Raw genomic sequence first — 13,196 nt, forward strand, 5'->3', positions numbered from 1 at the left:
GGCAGGACACAAACATGCACTCATCGCCCGAACAGGGACTTGAACCCTTGACCCTCAGATTAAAAGTCTGATGCTCTACCGACTGAGCTATCCAGGCTAATGCTTCAGTACCAGGGCATCACCTCTCATCCCTCCTACGGTCTGATAATGTTGGCAGACAAGGATTGGGATTTCTTTATCATGACCTGTTCATTACTCATTGGTCTGTGGACAGAGTAAATGTTACTAGAAGGCCAGAATGAGCCGGCACCTGCTTCAGTCTTCTAACAGAGTACGTAAGAGCTCTTTAAGGGGAGAAGTCTTGCTTCAGCTTGAGACAGTCTTCTCTTGAGGAAAAAGCAGCCGTTCTCCAAAACGTCACCAGAGAGGCAGCGTTACTAAGCTGAAGGAAGTGTAGGTGTGTCTGTGTAACATGATGAACTGACTATTGAGGTGCACGAGATAAAGCACGTGTGACAAAAACGTGACCCTGCCTGCGAAAAGCCAGCTAAATCATTTTTATGATTTTCTCTTTTCTCCGCAAAATCATCACATATGACGTAGAGAACACTCTGTAAAAACATAACCTTAATATCTTTAACGTTGACTTCCACATTAAAGATTGAAATGAATGTGACACCAACGATTGGGATGGAACTTTGATTCCCCTAATCTCACTACTAACAACACTAGCAGACATCTTTCATTTACAACGACCTTGTAAGTCTCTTAAGAGACTGGCAAAAATTGCCAAAGCTGACTGTATTTCAAGTCATCCTGGCGGGGTATTGGGTAAAGTTTTCAACCAGCAAAGATCACGCCTCGGATAAACCTCATAGGCTACGATATTGCCTTTGCGAAAGAATGACAGCAAAGGTCACGACCTTTCATGTGCACATACCTGGACGCTGGACGACATGGTGGTAATCAAGCTTTAAACTGAGATTAGACTTCAGATGCTGCTTTTAGAGCATGTTGTTTGTTTTTGAGGAAAGGGTAAACGTTGCAGATGGAAAATAGGCAAGTGGGAATTGTTGACTTGAACCCTTAGAATACAATCGGTTACGGCTTGAAGAGATCATTTCATTATTTAAAGATAACAGGATTGATTAAGAGAATCTAGGTTCTTTTTATGTGGGGACAAACTCTTGTCCACACTCCAACACAGAAGGTGGCGATAATGCACCTTAAAGTTGGTGCTACTTGCCATTAAACGAAGAAGAAGAAGAAGAAGAAGAAGGTGGTATGGCTTTGCTGTATGTTTTGCCTTTTCGACAGGTAAGAGATCTTCACCAGAGGTTTACTCATTATTCGCTGTCTATTAGGAAAAGCATGAGTGCAAAACATTTTTAAATGAATTAAGGACAACAAGCCGGGGCAGGGAATTATGGTAATTGTGAAAACAAAAGGGTGGGGCCTTAATCCTTAACATCTTAGAACATGGCTCAGGTTAGGATCAACTCGATTAGCCACAATGCACATCCTTTCTAAACAAAAACCTGTTCCAGCTCTTTTTTGGTTTCATGTTGTGCGAGCTGTTTATGGACAATATGACAACGGAAGCTGCATCACTTGACAACAGGGCTGCTTGTTGAACACACACAGGAGAAACTACGACAGGCTGCTTAGTTTTCCATCCGCAAATACAATGGTAACAACTTGAGCAGCAGAAATACAGCACTTCGTGAGCTGGAACGACCAACAAGCGAAGCTCTGAAGCCAGGGAGCAGACACACGTAGTCGGCAGGGTTTGAACCTGCGCGGGGAGACCCCAATGGATTTCAAGTCCATCGCCTTAACCACTCGGCCAAAAATGGGGCAAAAGGGACTGCACATGGGGGGGGAAAGAAGAAAAGAGAGAGGAAAGAGGGGGGAAAGAGAGAAAAAGAAAAGGAGAAAAGAGGAGGAAAACGTACACTTTATTTTTTCAACATTGTTTACACACAGTTCTATACTTATTGCAAGGTTTATCATCACTTTAATTTTCATGTCTTTTGCGGGATTCGAACCTATGGTATGGCAATGTCGCTTGCATTTTCGGTTGTTCTTTAGTCTCGTAGTGCATTCCGGAAGTACACATGCAATGCATTGTGGGTAACGTAGTCATTTTTTTTAAACTCTTTTCCATATAAACAGACGCGGACACTACATTAGTATTTTTACTTTATACATAAAAGTAAATTTTCAAGTATTCGTATTTTATTAGTGTTTTTCTTTGGAAAACATTCATTCCAAAGCATATTATTATAATTTTTAGTCCACTACATTTCATAATTTCACGTTTTTGGTTTATATTTAATATTTAAGTACATTAAACATCTAGTATTTTTTTACTTTTACTTAAGTAGAAAGTATTTTTGTACTTTTACTCAAGAAAGTAAAAGTACACAATTTTTTATGTAATTAGGTATTAAATCAAGTTTAATATGCAATATAAAAGGAATACACAGTATGATTCTATGCTTTAGAACGTAGTGAACATTTTTTAGTAAAGTATATTTTTTTTTCCAAGACAAACACTCTGATAAAGCACAGATCCTTGGGAAATTTACTCAAAGTACTCAAGTAATGTCTGCCTCTGCATATAAATCACCATAGTAATAACCCTGTGATTATGCAATTATGCACATTAATGCATTTAAAGCAAATTCTCTTGTAAATAAACATATTTTGTGATGTAAACTAATTAATATTCAAATAATTAACTCAAAATGTCACATGCTACATTTAAAGCTAACAGTAATAACAGTGTATAACTGTAAATGTTAATAATTCCCCCATCATGTTTCCCCCTCCTTTTTTTGGTAAACTCATTTATTTGAGAGACTACATCTGTGCAGCACAAGTGAATAAAACATATTCCAAATTGAGGATAGAGTGTTGGGTTTTGTGAATAAGTGTAAAATGATTCTGCAAGTAAATCTGGCTTTAGTTTTAACAATTACATTCAATGGAGTACACTCACTGTGCTGGTATTAAGAGGAAATTAAATAAAAACGTGAAGGCTGTTCTTGGCTCCAATAAAATGATTAAACTTTATTATAACAGACAATCAACATAGAGAAAGACATGTAATGGTGACAGAAACTAAACACTCTCCTTCCAGTCATCCAGGGTCAGTCCTGAGGCTGGACAGTACCACCGCCCCTTCAGCTGGGTGTGTCCAGTTGTTTTATTTTTTTCCTGGCCACACAACTTGCAGGTGTAGTGATACTTTTCTTTTGTTAGCCTCTTCCGTGGCGGTTCCCCCCTTGACACTAGCTCCTCATCCTCCTGGGCAGCTTTCTTCAGCCTCCAGGCACGTTGCCTTGGCTGGGATGGAAGGCACTCTGTAGGAGCTTGCTGCAATGGAGAAGCTTGTGGATATGGAGGAGCATGTGGATATGGAGGAGCATGCGGAAATGGAGGAGCATGCGGATATGGAGGAGCATGCGGATATGGAGGAGCATGCGGATATGGAGGTGAATGGGGATATGGAGGTGCATGGGGATATGGAGGTGCATGTGTATAGGGAGGTGCATGGGGATATGGAGGAGCATGCAGAAATGGAGAAGCATGTGGAAATGGAGGCGCATGCTGCAACTGAGGAGTTTGCTGGAATGGAGGCGCTGGCCCAAATTGTGGAGGGAACTGGGGAGGTGGAGATGGTGGAGAGAACACAGGCTTGCTTACCGCTAGTGTGCGCTGGCGGGGGAAAGCTTCCCCCTCATGGTTTTCAGGCTCCTCAAATGTCATAGGTTCATGTGCATGTTGCACAGGGGCAGCTGGAAGTGTGTTCACTGCAGGAAGAGGCTCCTTGGCCAGGTACAGCTGTTTGGGAAGTGCAGTGCCTTGCAGCTGCATGTTCCTGTCCTTCCTCTTATCCCTCTTAAGCAGCCTACAAGACATACATTCATTATTTTATACATGTATAAAAACCTATCCTCCCTCTCTAAGGTTATTACATATTTTCTAACAAGCATGCAGGTGGATGGTTTTTCTTCATGTTAAATCTCGTTGCAAAACGAGATAACTCCATTTTTTTATTTTTCAGAAATCTCATTTTTTGGTTGTGCATTCCAATTAATATCAATTCAACTGCAGTTGGTTTGTTTTCATTTAAACCTTCATAACTTAAAAAATACAGCTAAGTAGCACCATAAAACAAAATAATAACATGATAACATAATAATAAACATGTTTTGACAAAAATGTTAAAAAAAGGGATTTATCTCGTTTTGTAACGAAACTCTTCATATACTGTCTTGACTGTATGGGAAAGGTAAATGAAATAACACATACCATGAAGATACTGTGGTGTTGTTAACCGGCACCAGACTCAGGTTCGTCTGGTTCAGGACAACCATGCTGTCCTCCAGCAGCTGTTTGATGTGGCTGTAGACGCTGACAATGGACTGAGGGATGGGCATGGTTTTCCCCTTTGCGTCCTTTGGCCTGTTGCATGACTGCTCAAACTCTTTTGCAAGTCTGAGGCAAACACAGTCACTGACCCTATGTATTCCGGGGTCCTGGGCTGCTTGGCCGTGAATCATGTATAGTCTGTGGGAGAGAAGGATGATATTTTCTGGACTGTGAACAAGGATGTAAAGTGATGAAGAACTAAGTTACAATGTCAATAGGGATTGCAATAAAATAATTTACACTCAAAAAATACTTTTCACAGTGACTCGTGCTGTCTCTTAATGATTTGTATTGAACCAAAATAATAGCAAATTGTGATCAAGCACCTCTCTGCCGCCTGCTGTCCAGGAGCAGAGCCACTCGGCTTCCTGGGTGCTCTCCTTGGTCCTCCTGATGCATGTGCTTTTTTCTTAGCCTTCTGGGTGAACCTAAACAGTGAAAGAGACATCCATATGCTTCATTCATTCCATGGAATGTATGTTTAATTTTGGTGTACAAAATAATGACTATGTTGTACCTTAAAGGTTTTTTGTCCATGGCATGGAGAGCTGTGTACAGGTTGACTATGTACGCCGCCTCCTTGGCTGACAAGGCGGTGATGGTGCGATTCAAGTCAACTAGGTAGGCTGCAAGGGCATCAACTGCCTCCCATCCCACAACGCCCCTCGAGTCACATTGGCTGGTCTGAAAAGTGATAAGTGAGAAAAAGAAAAAAACAAGCAAATTAATGTACACTCTTATTTCTAATATGTGAGCAATGCTGATTTTATATTTATTTACCTTATTAAAATGTAACCACATTTACTTAACATAAGTTAAATAAGTTAAATATTGCGTTTTTGAGTAAGGTGTTGCAGAAAGTGTTTCTGACCTCTGTGATGAGGGGTCCGGGTTCAGTGTCACCCTCCACAGCACTTGGAGGATCACCAGCCCCTATCTCAGCTGACTGGCAGACAATATCAGGCATGGTAATATGTGAGCAATGCTGATTTTATATTTATTTACCTTATTAAAATGTAACCACATTTACTTAAAATAAGTTAAATAAGTTAAATATTGCGTTTTTCAGTAAGGTGTTACAGAAAGTGTTTCTGACCTCTGTGATGAGGGGTCCGGGTTCAGTGTCACCCTCCACAGCACTTGGAGGATCACCAGCCCCTATCTCAGCTGAATGGCAGACAATATCAGGCATGCTGATGGTGTCATCTGGTTCATCCTCCTCCTCAAGCACCTGCGAGGGGATTTCGGAGACCTGTGATGGAGCCAGCAGGTCACCTCTGTTGGTCTGGGCCAATAAATATTCCACTGCTATACGCTCACCTGTAACCAGTGTAAACACAAAATGAAGAAAGGACATACATTCACTATGGCATAACACAAATGTAACTGTGAGAAATATGCTGGTGATTAAAAGCATCCAAAATAAATCAAAACTCAGTAAAATATATTATATTGCCTAGAAATTGCAAAATACGCGTGTCATGTTTTCAAAATTTTCAATTTTAAAGAGTATAGGAGTTCACATTTAATCTGGGCTCTTATTGGCTGCTTTTTTCAATATTCAGTGTAAGTCATCATTCTAAAATAAAATGTTACTTTTCTAGTAACAATAATTAATCAGTAAAGTAAAAGTAATTTCAAGCATTTAACCATACCCCTTCAGATTAAATGATTTTGAAGATCATAACATTTTAGTCAAGTGAGCCTAAACTTTTGAACAGTAGTGTACGCACATCCTTATCCTACATAAACAGCATGTTTTTCACAGCCAAGAAATGCATGTCCTCTGAGTAGGGGGGTGCTTAAGAAAAAGAGGAGGAGAGGATGTAATACTCTGGTAAGCCAGTGTTGCTCTAAGATCTCTCTTACCAGTAGGTTTCCCGGGTGGGGTGATCTCTGGCACCAGATCACAACCATGGACGCGCTGGCTTAAGTTGTTAAGGTGGGAAATCAAGCGAACATCAAAGCTTCTTAGGGACGAGGCCCCCTCCACATCTACTGCCTCCTTAGCCCGACCCATGTTCCATCTTGATGCCCCCTCGAGCATGTACATTTGCATATGTACAGCATTGCACCTCCAGCCTAAGTAACAAAATACTCTGTTCAGTGAACCATTATTGTAAAGGTAATACATATGAATACCCGGCAGTGGTTATTGTGTTATTTTGAATAATTACAACACATTCTCTGTCATAACAGAAAATAACAATTAGAAAAGATATACAATACAGTATGTCTTGATGCAAATGTACCTGGAATAAAAGCACACTGATGTCGGTGAAAACTCTCCAGGGAGGAGGACCCCCTACCACACCTAAGGATGTCCAGCTCTTTGCCGCCCTTTTGGAGTGTCCCCACCTTTGTGTACAGTGCAACACCTGCAGGGTCTTGGAGGCACTCCAGGTGCTTCTGCTGCACTTTCCACACAGGGCGCATGCTGTCATGGCTCACCAGACGCAGCCCTGTGGTGTCTGTCAGCTCCCATACTGATTCCAGCAGCCCTGAAATCATGCTCCGCATCTCCTCCACTCCACGCGTTCTCCTCCTGCAGTGTCTCTTTAATTCCCCTGGGCTGATAGTGGCCATGAGCTGTTCTTCAGTGGGAGTATGTCCGCTGTGGCTGCTCTTCCACTCTGCTCTCTTGGCCTCCTTCAGGCGTTGCACATCCTCCTGGTCCCATTCAAAAACGCAGGAGGAAAGCTTGGCACAAAAGGTGCCATAGAGAGGGTGGTGTTCTGTAGTGAGGCCGCAGTTAAAGCGTCTCATGAAATGGAAGCTGTCTAAGCGCACTGCAGACCTCCATGGGTGAAAGAGCTTAGCCACTGAAGACACACCTGTAAAAAACAACGATTCATAATAACATAGACCACAACACCTGTACTGTGTGTGTGTGTGTGTGTGTGTGTGTGTGTGTATGTGTGTGTGTGTGCGTGCGAGAGAGAGAGAAAGAGAGAGAGAGAGAGAGAGAGAGAGAGAGAGAGAGAAATTTTCACCCACCTGACTGGCTGCAGCAATCCCGGTCGACATAGATGACCTCAGGTTCAGCTTGGCCCGCATTCTTGTACCGAGTGACGATGCCTTGGCACAACTCTTCCAACCCTGCACCTTCACCCGTCGTCAGAACAGAGTTCAACACCTGGCCAAACTCGTTGCCGATGTTTGTCATCCATGCAGCACTGTCCCCGATCTCGCCAGCCAGCTTTTTGGTGATCTGTAAAACAAACACAAGAAGTAAACCAATTTCCTGTTTTGTTGTAATTATACATATTTTATTTTATATACATTTTTACTATTGAAATCCTAACCTTCTTTGTTGAATCCATTTTAAGAATTCTACCATAGGTAGAAGTGATCACTCCCTTCATTTCATCCACATGGCTGAGGATTTCATTGGAATGGACCGTCTCAAACCATTGAGCAAGTGGAAGGGGCCTGAAGGGTGGTGGAGGAAGATATACAGCTGCAGAGGGGACGAAGGTAGCCATCTTACTATGACGCTCACAGTCTGAGAGGTAGCGGATGGTCTGCCGAGCCCACTCCTCGCTGTGCGCTTCCTCTATTGCAGACTGGAAGTAGGAGGAACTGTTACCAATGGTCCTGGGCTTCAGGAAAGTCATGCATTTCCTGTCCAGAGCCAGCTGTGTTGTGAGGACAGCGGGGAACATGCTCCTGTGTGCCACATCCACCTGGGAGAGCATATCCTGGCTCCATGGGCAGACCGGCTGAGAGCACTTGCTGCAACGTGGATAGTCCCCTCCCACTAGGTAGTAGCGGCTATCCACATCAATTACCTCCCTTATCTTTCTGTAGATCCCGGAGCTGTTCATTTTCCGGGAACATTTTGGGCATTTTAAAAGAATTCCCCACATCCTCATTGGTGCCCAGATGAACATCCTCTGCCGGTAGTACCACCCAGGCTCAGGAGGAGATGGTTTGGGCTTCAGTGGGGGGTGAAACTAGCAGGCTTGGATTTTTTGTTTCAGCCGGCCTGTAGGCTCATATAGGCATTTGGAAATCCACACCTGATCTGCTTCCTGGACTACTCTCCGAAACTGCTCAGGAAGAAAACCTTTCCAATTGATTGAAGTTGGTTTTGAAGTTGGTGGAGTTGCAGTGTGGTGTGGTGTGGCAGAGCTACTTGAAGGAGGGAGCAGAGATGGTGTTGTCTTTGATGGTAGAACTTTTGTGGTGGTAGTGCTTTTGTAGTTTTTCGGGGGTGGCTTTTGCGGTGATGGCACAATAAATGCTTTATAGTGAGCCGTTTGGATGTGATTCAAAAGACCAAGAGTACCCTGCACCTTGGCCCCACAGGTGTCACACATCTCCTCCACATGGTGGTCAGACAGGTGCTCTGAAAATTTGTCTCCCTCCACAAGCTGGTTGCACTTGTAGCACTGCACTTTCTGTCCTGCCACTGATGCCCCTGCCTCTGTGTCTCCTCTCCCTGCCTCTGTGTGGTCTCCGACTCCTCCTGCCTCTGTGTCTCCTCTTGCTGCCTCTGTGTTGTCTTGAACTCTCCCTGCCTCTGTGTCTCCTCTACATGTCTCCATGCCTCCTCTCCCTACCTCCATGCTGACTTGGACTTGCCCTGCCTCCGTCTCAACTACTCCTGCCTCACTGGACCCAGCACCTGATGACAGATCTGCTGGCTGGGGAGGAGTACAAAAAGAGGGCCATACACTAATAAAGAATCCTACACTAATAGTTTTCTCCAGAATTGTACAGATATATATATTGTTCAATAAATAAATCCACATCCCTTACGAAAATTAAACATGGTTTTACTACAGTTAAAACAACAAAAAAAACATGGTTACTGTAGTAAAACCATGGTTTTGCTGATAGTAATCAATACACCAAAAAAACACAGTTAATACACTTTTACCACAATAAAACCATGGTTAATTTTCGTAAGGGATGCTACAATGACTATCATGACTTAAAGGAAAATTTCGGTATTTAGCACTTTGAGTCTCTTTTCTGGTTTGTTTTGGATGACCTAGAGTGGTTGACAAAGAAATTTTGAAGATCCTGTCTCGACTTTTTCACTTTTTCGTTAATGTTGCAAAACAAGTAACTTAGCGAAATACAGTTTCTGTGGTGTTTTTTATTTGGCATTGTCAAAATTTCGGTATCCACCACTCTAGTTCATCCAAAACAAACCAGAAAAGAGACTCAATGTGCTAAACACCGGAATTTTCCTTTAAACCTAGATTATGTTAATTCTTTGCAAAAACCCCTTTGTTCTTTCAAAAATATGTGCTCATTCATGTGTCATTACTTCCACCTACTAATCAAAGTATTCTCGTAAGTGTAGAATCTGCTATTCAGAATACATACTGGCGAGTCCCTCAAATGGCTGAATACATGTTGCGCCTTCATCTTTGAAATACTTTCGCTTCACCTTTCGCACTGTTATACTACACTCACACTGGACAAAGTCGTAGTACTGGAAGCCATGTTAATCTTGGCATGAAACGGCCACCGTAGGAGTGAAAACACGCTCGAATTGGGCGGAGGGCTAGAAAGTAATATTCAGTTGGAATAGAATTTCACAGCTAGATGGGAGAAGTTCTTACACAATGCAGCTTTAAAAATAGAACAATATGTAAAATAATGTTTATTCATACAATGTCAATTAAAGAAAAAATTTGAAAAAAGACAAAAAGCAAACAGGCTTTATAAACAGGCATTACTGCAAAATCACTGAAGCCCACCAGAGGAAAAACAACCAAACAAACCAGAAACAATAAATTAGTAAATAGTTTCACCTACCTTATGGAACCCACAGGAGCACCGAAGGCTTCTCCCAAACAGATCCTTAGTAGAATGGCTCTGCAGGGGGCAAGCATCAATTCTCTCCAAGGCCTTTTTCCATTTCTTGGCCCCTGGCCGTTTGCCAGTTGAAAAGTGGTATTGGCCCCGAGCATATTTGAAGCAGATGTCCCTCCAGTAACTATCTGGCTTTCCTGTCTTAGTCATCTGAAAACAATAAACAAAAAATAAGTTAAGGTCAAGCCAGACTATGTGTGTAGACAGACAAACAGAGCAGAGGAAATTATACTTGTATGAGTGTATGTTATGTAGGTAGGTAGGTATGTTTGCATGATTGTTTTATAGTTGTTGTGAAGCAATTTGAAAATGTATGTTTTAAAAGGTACTATATACGTTATTTAAAAGGTACTATATAATAAATTAACACATCTGGGCACATCTGTTCGCTCTGCTCAAACACAAAACCAGGCTCCATTACCGGAGGGGATGAAACTTGCCACAACTATTACACATCTTATGGCTTTTCCCGAGAAATCGACAGTTTATATGGCAAATAAACAAATAAATATATGTTTAAAAGTATGTTCCTCTGCCTCCTTCTGGTAAAATAATGTTTATAGATGGTTTACAAAGTATTTATTAACTATTTAACAAGGTATTATAGTAATCTGTTGCGACCTTATAATAACCACCCAGATAATGTTTATAGCCACATAACTTTACAAACCAACTACTAGTAACCCTTAACAAAGTGTTAGGAATATCTGGTCCGCCTATGTAATGTTGAAGATGTTTTAAAAATGGTTTCTTAAAGATTTACACACATTGTTATTAACCATTACCCGATAAGTTACCTTATACATTATATGACGAATATAACTGTAACTGTTAATTTACAGCACAACTTATAATTAGTAAACATTATTAATTATAATTTCATTGTTTGTTTACAGTAAAAAGACTGTTTGCTAACAGTTAAATGACAATTAACGTTAATTAAAGATTAATTAACAATCAATTTACCATCTATTAATGATGGTTATTATAAGCGGCCACGTAATAAGAACGTTGAAATACAATTTGAATATCATGCTAACGGGACGGGAAATGAAATCGTTTATTGATTTGTGTTTTATGAGTGTTGCTTAATGAGTATTAATCAATTTTCCAAACCTTTATCCCGTGTTTTGATTTGATGCGGTGAAAAAATGGCCGCCACGCTAAAGCGATAACCACGCCCCCTCCCGCGTCACAACGACTACGTCACTGTCCGGACCTGTGTTAGGACCTCGTTTGAAATTCTTTGATCTCGTTAGGAATGTGTTCGGACCTGGTTAGGAGCTGGTTCAGACCTCGTTCGGATGTTAGGACCTCGGAGGCAGTCCAGACACGACTACAACGAGTCATCCTTGCAAACCCTCTGGGCTTGTTGTGTGCTGAAAAGAACTTTTCGGTCAGTTAGGTACAAAAGGGTCAGCGTTGGGATGATCCACCCACATCCCTGGGTGGACTGCCGTGACCCGGATTCGAACCGGGGTTGCTGCGGCCACAACGCAGAGTACTAACCACTATACGATCACGGCGTGCCACCAGGCTCCGGCATGGCTGTGCCTCCAGGTTTGCCTGAGTGCGTCGGCCGGAAGGTGCTTGGCATTCATTTTCTGAGGTCTCAATCAATTTTTTGTTTACTTTCATCTGCAAACCTTAAGCAAAATGTCTCTCAGGGGTGGTTTCCCACACAGGGATTAGTTTAAGACAGGACTAGGCCTCAGTTTAATTAAGCAATACAACTAGTTTTAACAATCATGCCTTATTAAAAACATTACTTGTGTGCATTTCACGCAAAGCAAAGGGCAATGGTGTCAGTGAAAGTTCTTTTCAGTTTGGACAGCACTTACATTTATTTTACTCGAGGACAAGTCATCCTCTGTCCGAGAAACCGCCCTTCAAAATCCAATACGTCCTCGAGGCCGACCCAAACGCCAAGGGGAGACGATCGCAGACGGCAGGACACAAACATGCACTCATCGCCCGAACAGGGACTTGAACCCTGGACCCTCAGATTAAAAGTCTGATGCTCTGCCGACTGAGCTATCCAGGCTCATGCTTCAGTACCAGGGCATCACCTCTCATGCCTCCTACGGTCTGATAATGTTGGCAGACAAGGATTGGGATTTCTTTATCATGACCTGTTCATTACTCATTGGTCTGTGGACAGAGTAAATGTTACTAGAAGGCCAGAATGAGCCGGCACCTGCTTCAGTCTTCTAACAGAGTACGTAAGAGCTCTTTAAGGGGAGAAGTCTTGCTTCAGCTTGAGACAGTCTTCTCTTGAGGAAAAAGCAGCCGTTCTCCAAAACGTCACCAGAGAGGCAGCGTTACTAAGCTGAAGGAAGTGTAGGTGTGTCTGCGTAACATGATGAACTGACTATTGAGGTGCACGAGATAAAGCACGTGTGACAAAAACGTGACCCTGCCTGTGAAAAGCCAGCTAAATCATTTTTATGATTTTCTCTTTTCTCCGCAAAATCATCACATATGACGTAGAGAACACTCTGTAAAAACATAACCTTAATATCTTTAACGTTGACTTCCACATTAAAGATTGAAATGAATGTGACACCAACGATTGGGATGGAACTTTGATTCCCCTAATCTCACTACTAACAACACTAGCAGACATCTTTCATTTACAACGACCTTGTAAGTCTCTTAAGAGACTGGCAAAAATTGCCAAAGCTGACTGTATTTCAAGTCATCCTGGCGGGGTATTGGGTAAAGTTTTCAACCAGCAAAGATCACGCCTCGGATAAACCTCATAGGCTACGATATTGCCTCTGCGAAAGAATGACAGCAAAGGTCATGACCTTTCATGTGCACATACCTGGACGCTGGACGACATGGTGGTAATCAAGCTTTAAACTGAGATTAGACTTCAGATGCTGCTTTTAGAGCATGTTGTTTGTTTTTGAGGAAAGGGTAAACGTTGCAGATGGAAAATAGGCAAGTGGGAATTGTTGACTTGAACCCTTAGAATTCAA

The 13,196-nt window shown here is 42.1% G+C and overlaps 1 protein-coding gene and 6 non-coding genes across 7 annotated transcripts; all 7 read right to left on the minus strand.

Moving 5' to 3' along the window:
- Positions 1-24: 24 nt before the first annotated feature.
- Positions 25-97, minus strand: trnak-uuu (transfer RNA lysine (anticodon UUU)). Its single transcript has one exon. It is a non-coding gene; the product is annotated as a tRNA-Lys (tRNA).
- A 607-nt stretch (positions 98-704) lies between these two features.
- On the minus strand, positions 705-845 carry LOC135719532 (U4 spliceosomal RNA). The gene has a single exon (XR_010521166.1). It is a non-coding gene; the product is annotated as a U4 spliceosomal RNA (small nuclear RNA).
- An 869-nt stretch (positions 846-1,714) lies between these two features.
- On the minus strand, positions 1,715-1,799 carry trnas-uga (transfer RNA serine (anticodon UGA)). Its single transcript has one exon. It is a non-coding gene; the product is annotated as a tRNA-Ser (tRNA).
- Positions 1,800-3,000: 1,201 nt separating this feature from the next.
- LOC135719371 (uncharacterized) lies at positions 3,001-13,057 on the minus strand. The gene is made up of 13 exons (XM_065242059.1): positions 13,040-13,057; positions 10,156-10,362; positions 8,403-9,029; positions 7,686-8,318; positions 7,378-7,591; positions 6,633-7,214; positions 6,250-6,462; positions 5,477-5,700; positions 5,252-5,326; positions 4,898-5,064; positions 4,707-4,808; positions 4,261-4,518; positions 3,001-3,856 (listed from the first exon to the last, which is right to left on the minus strand). Exons 1-13 carry the CDS (start codon positions 13,055-13,057, stop codon positions 3,067-3,069), a joined length of 4,110 nt encoding a protein of 1,369 aa, XP_065098131.1. The 3' UTR covers positions 3,001-3,066.
- Positions 11,667-11,738, minus strand: trnah-gug (transfer RNA histidin (anticodon GUG)). Its single transcript has one exon. It is a non-coding gene; the product is annotated as a tRNA-His (tRNA).
- Positions 12,184-12,256, minus strand: trnak-uuu (transfer RNA lysine (anticodon UUU)). The gene has a single exon. It is a non-coding gene; the product is annotated as a tRNA-Lys (tRNA).
- On the minus strand, positions 12,864-13,004 carry LOC135719615 (U4 spliceosomal RNA). The gene has a single exon (XR_010521239.1). It is a non-coding gene; the product is annotated as a U4 spliceosomal RNA (small nuclear RNA).
- Positions 13,058-13,196: the final 139 nt, after the last annotated feature.

This window comes from Paramisgurnus dabryanus, chromosome 14, assembly GCF_030506205.2.
Source record: "Paramisgurnus dabryanus chromosome 14, PD_genome_1.1, whole genome shotgun sequence".
Lineage (NCBI taxonomy): Eukaryota > Metazoa > Chordata > Actinopteri > Cypriniformes > Cobitidae > Paramisgurnus > Paramisgurnus dabryanus.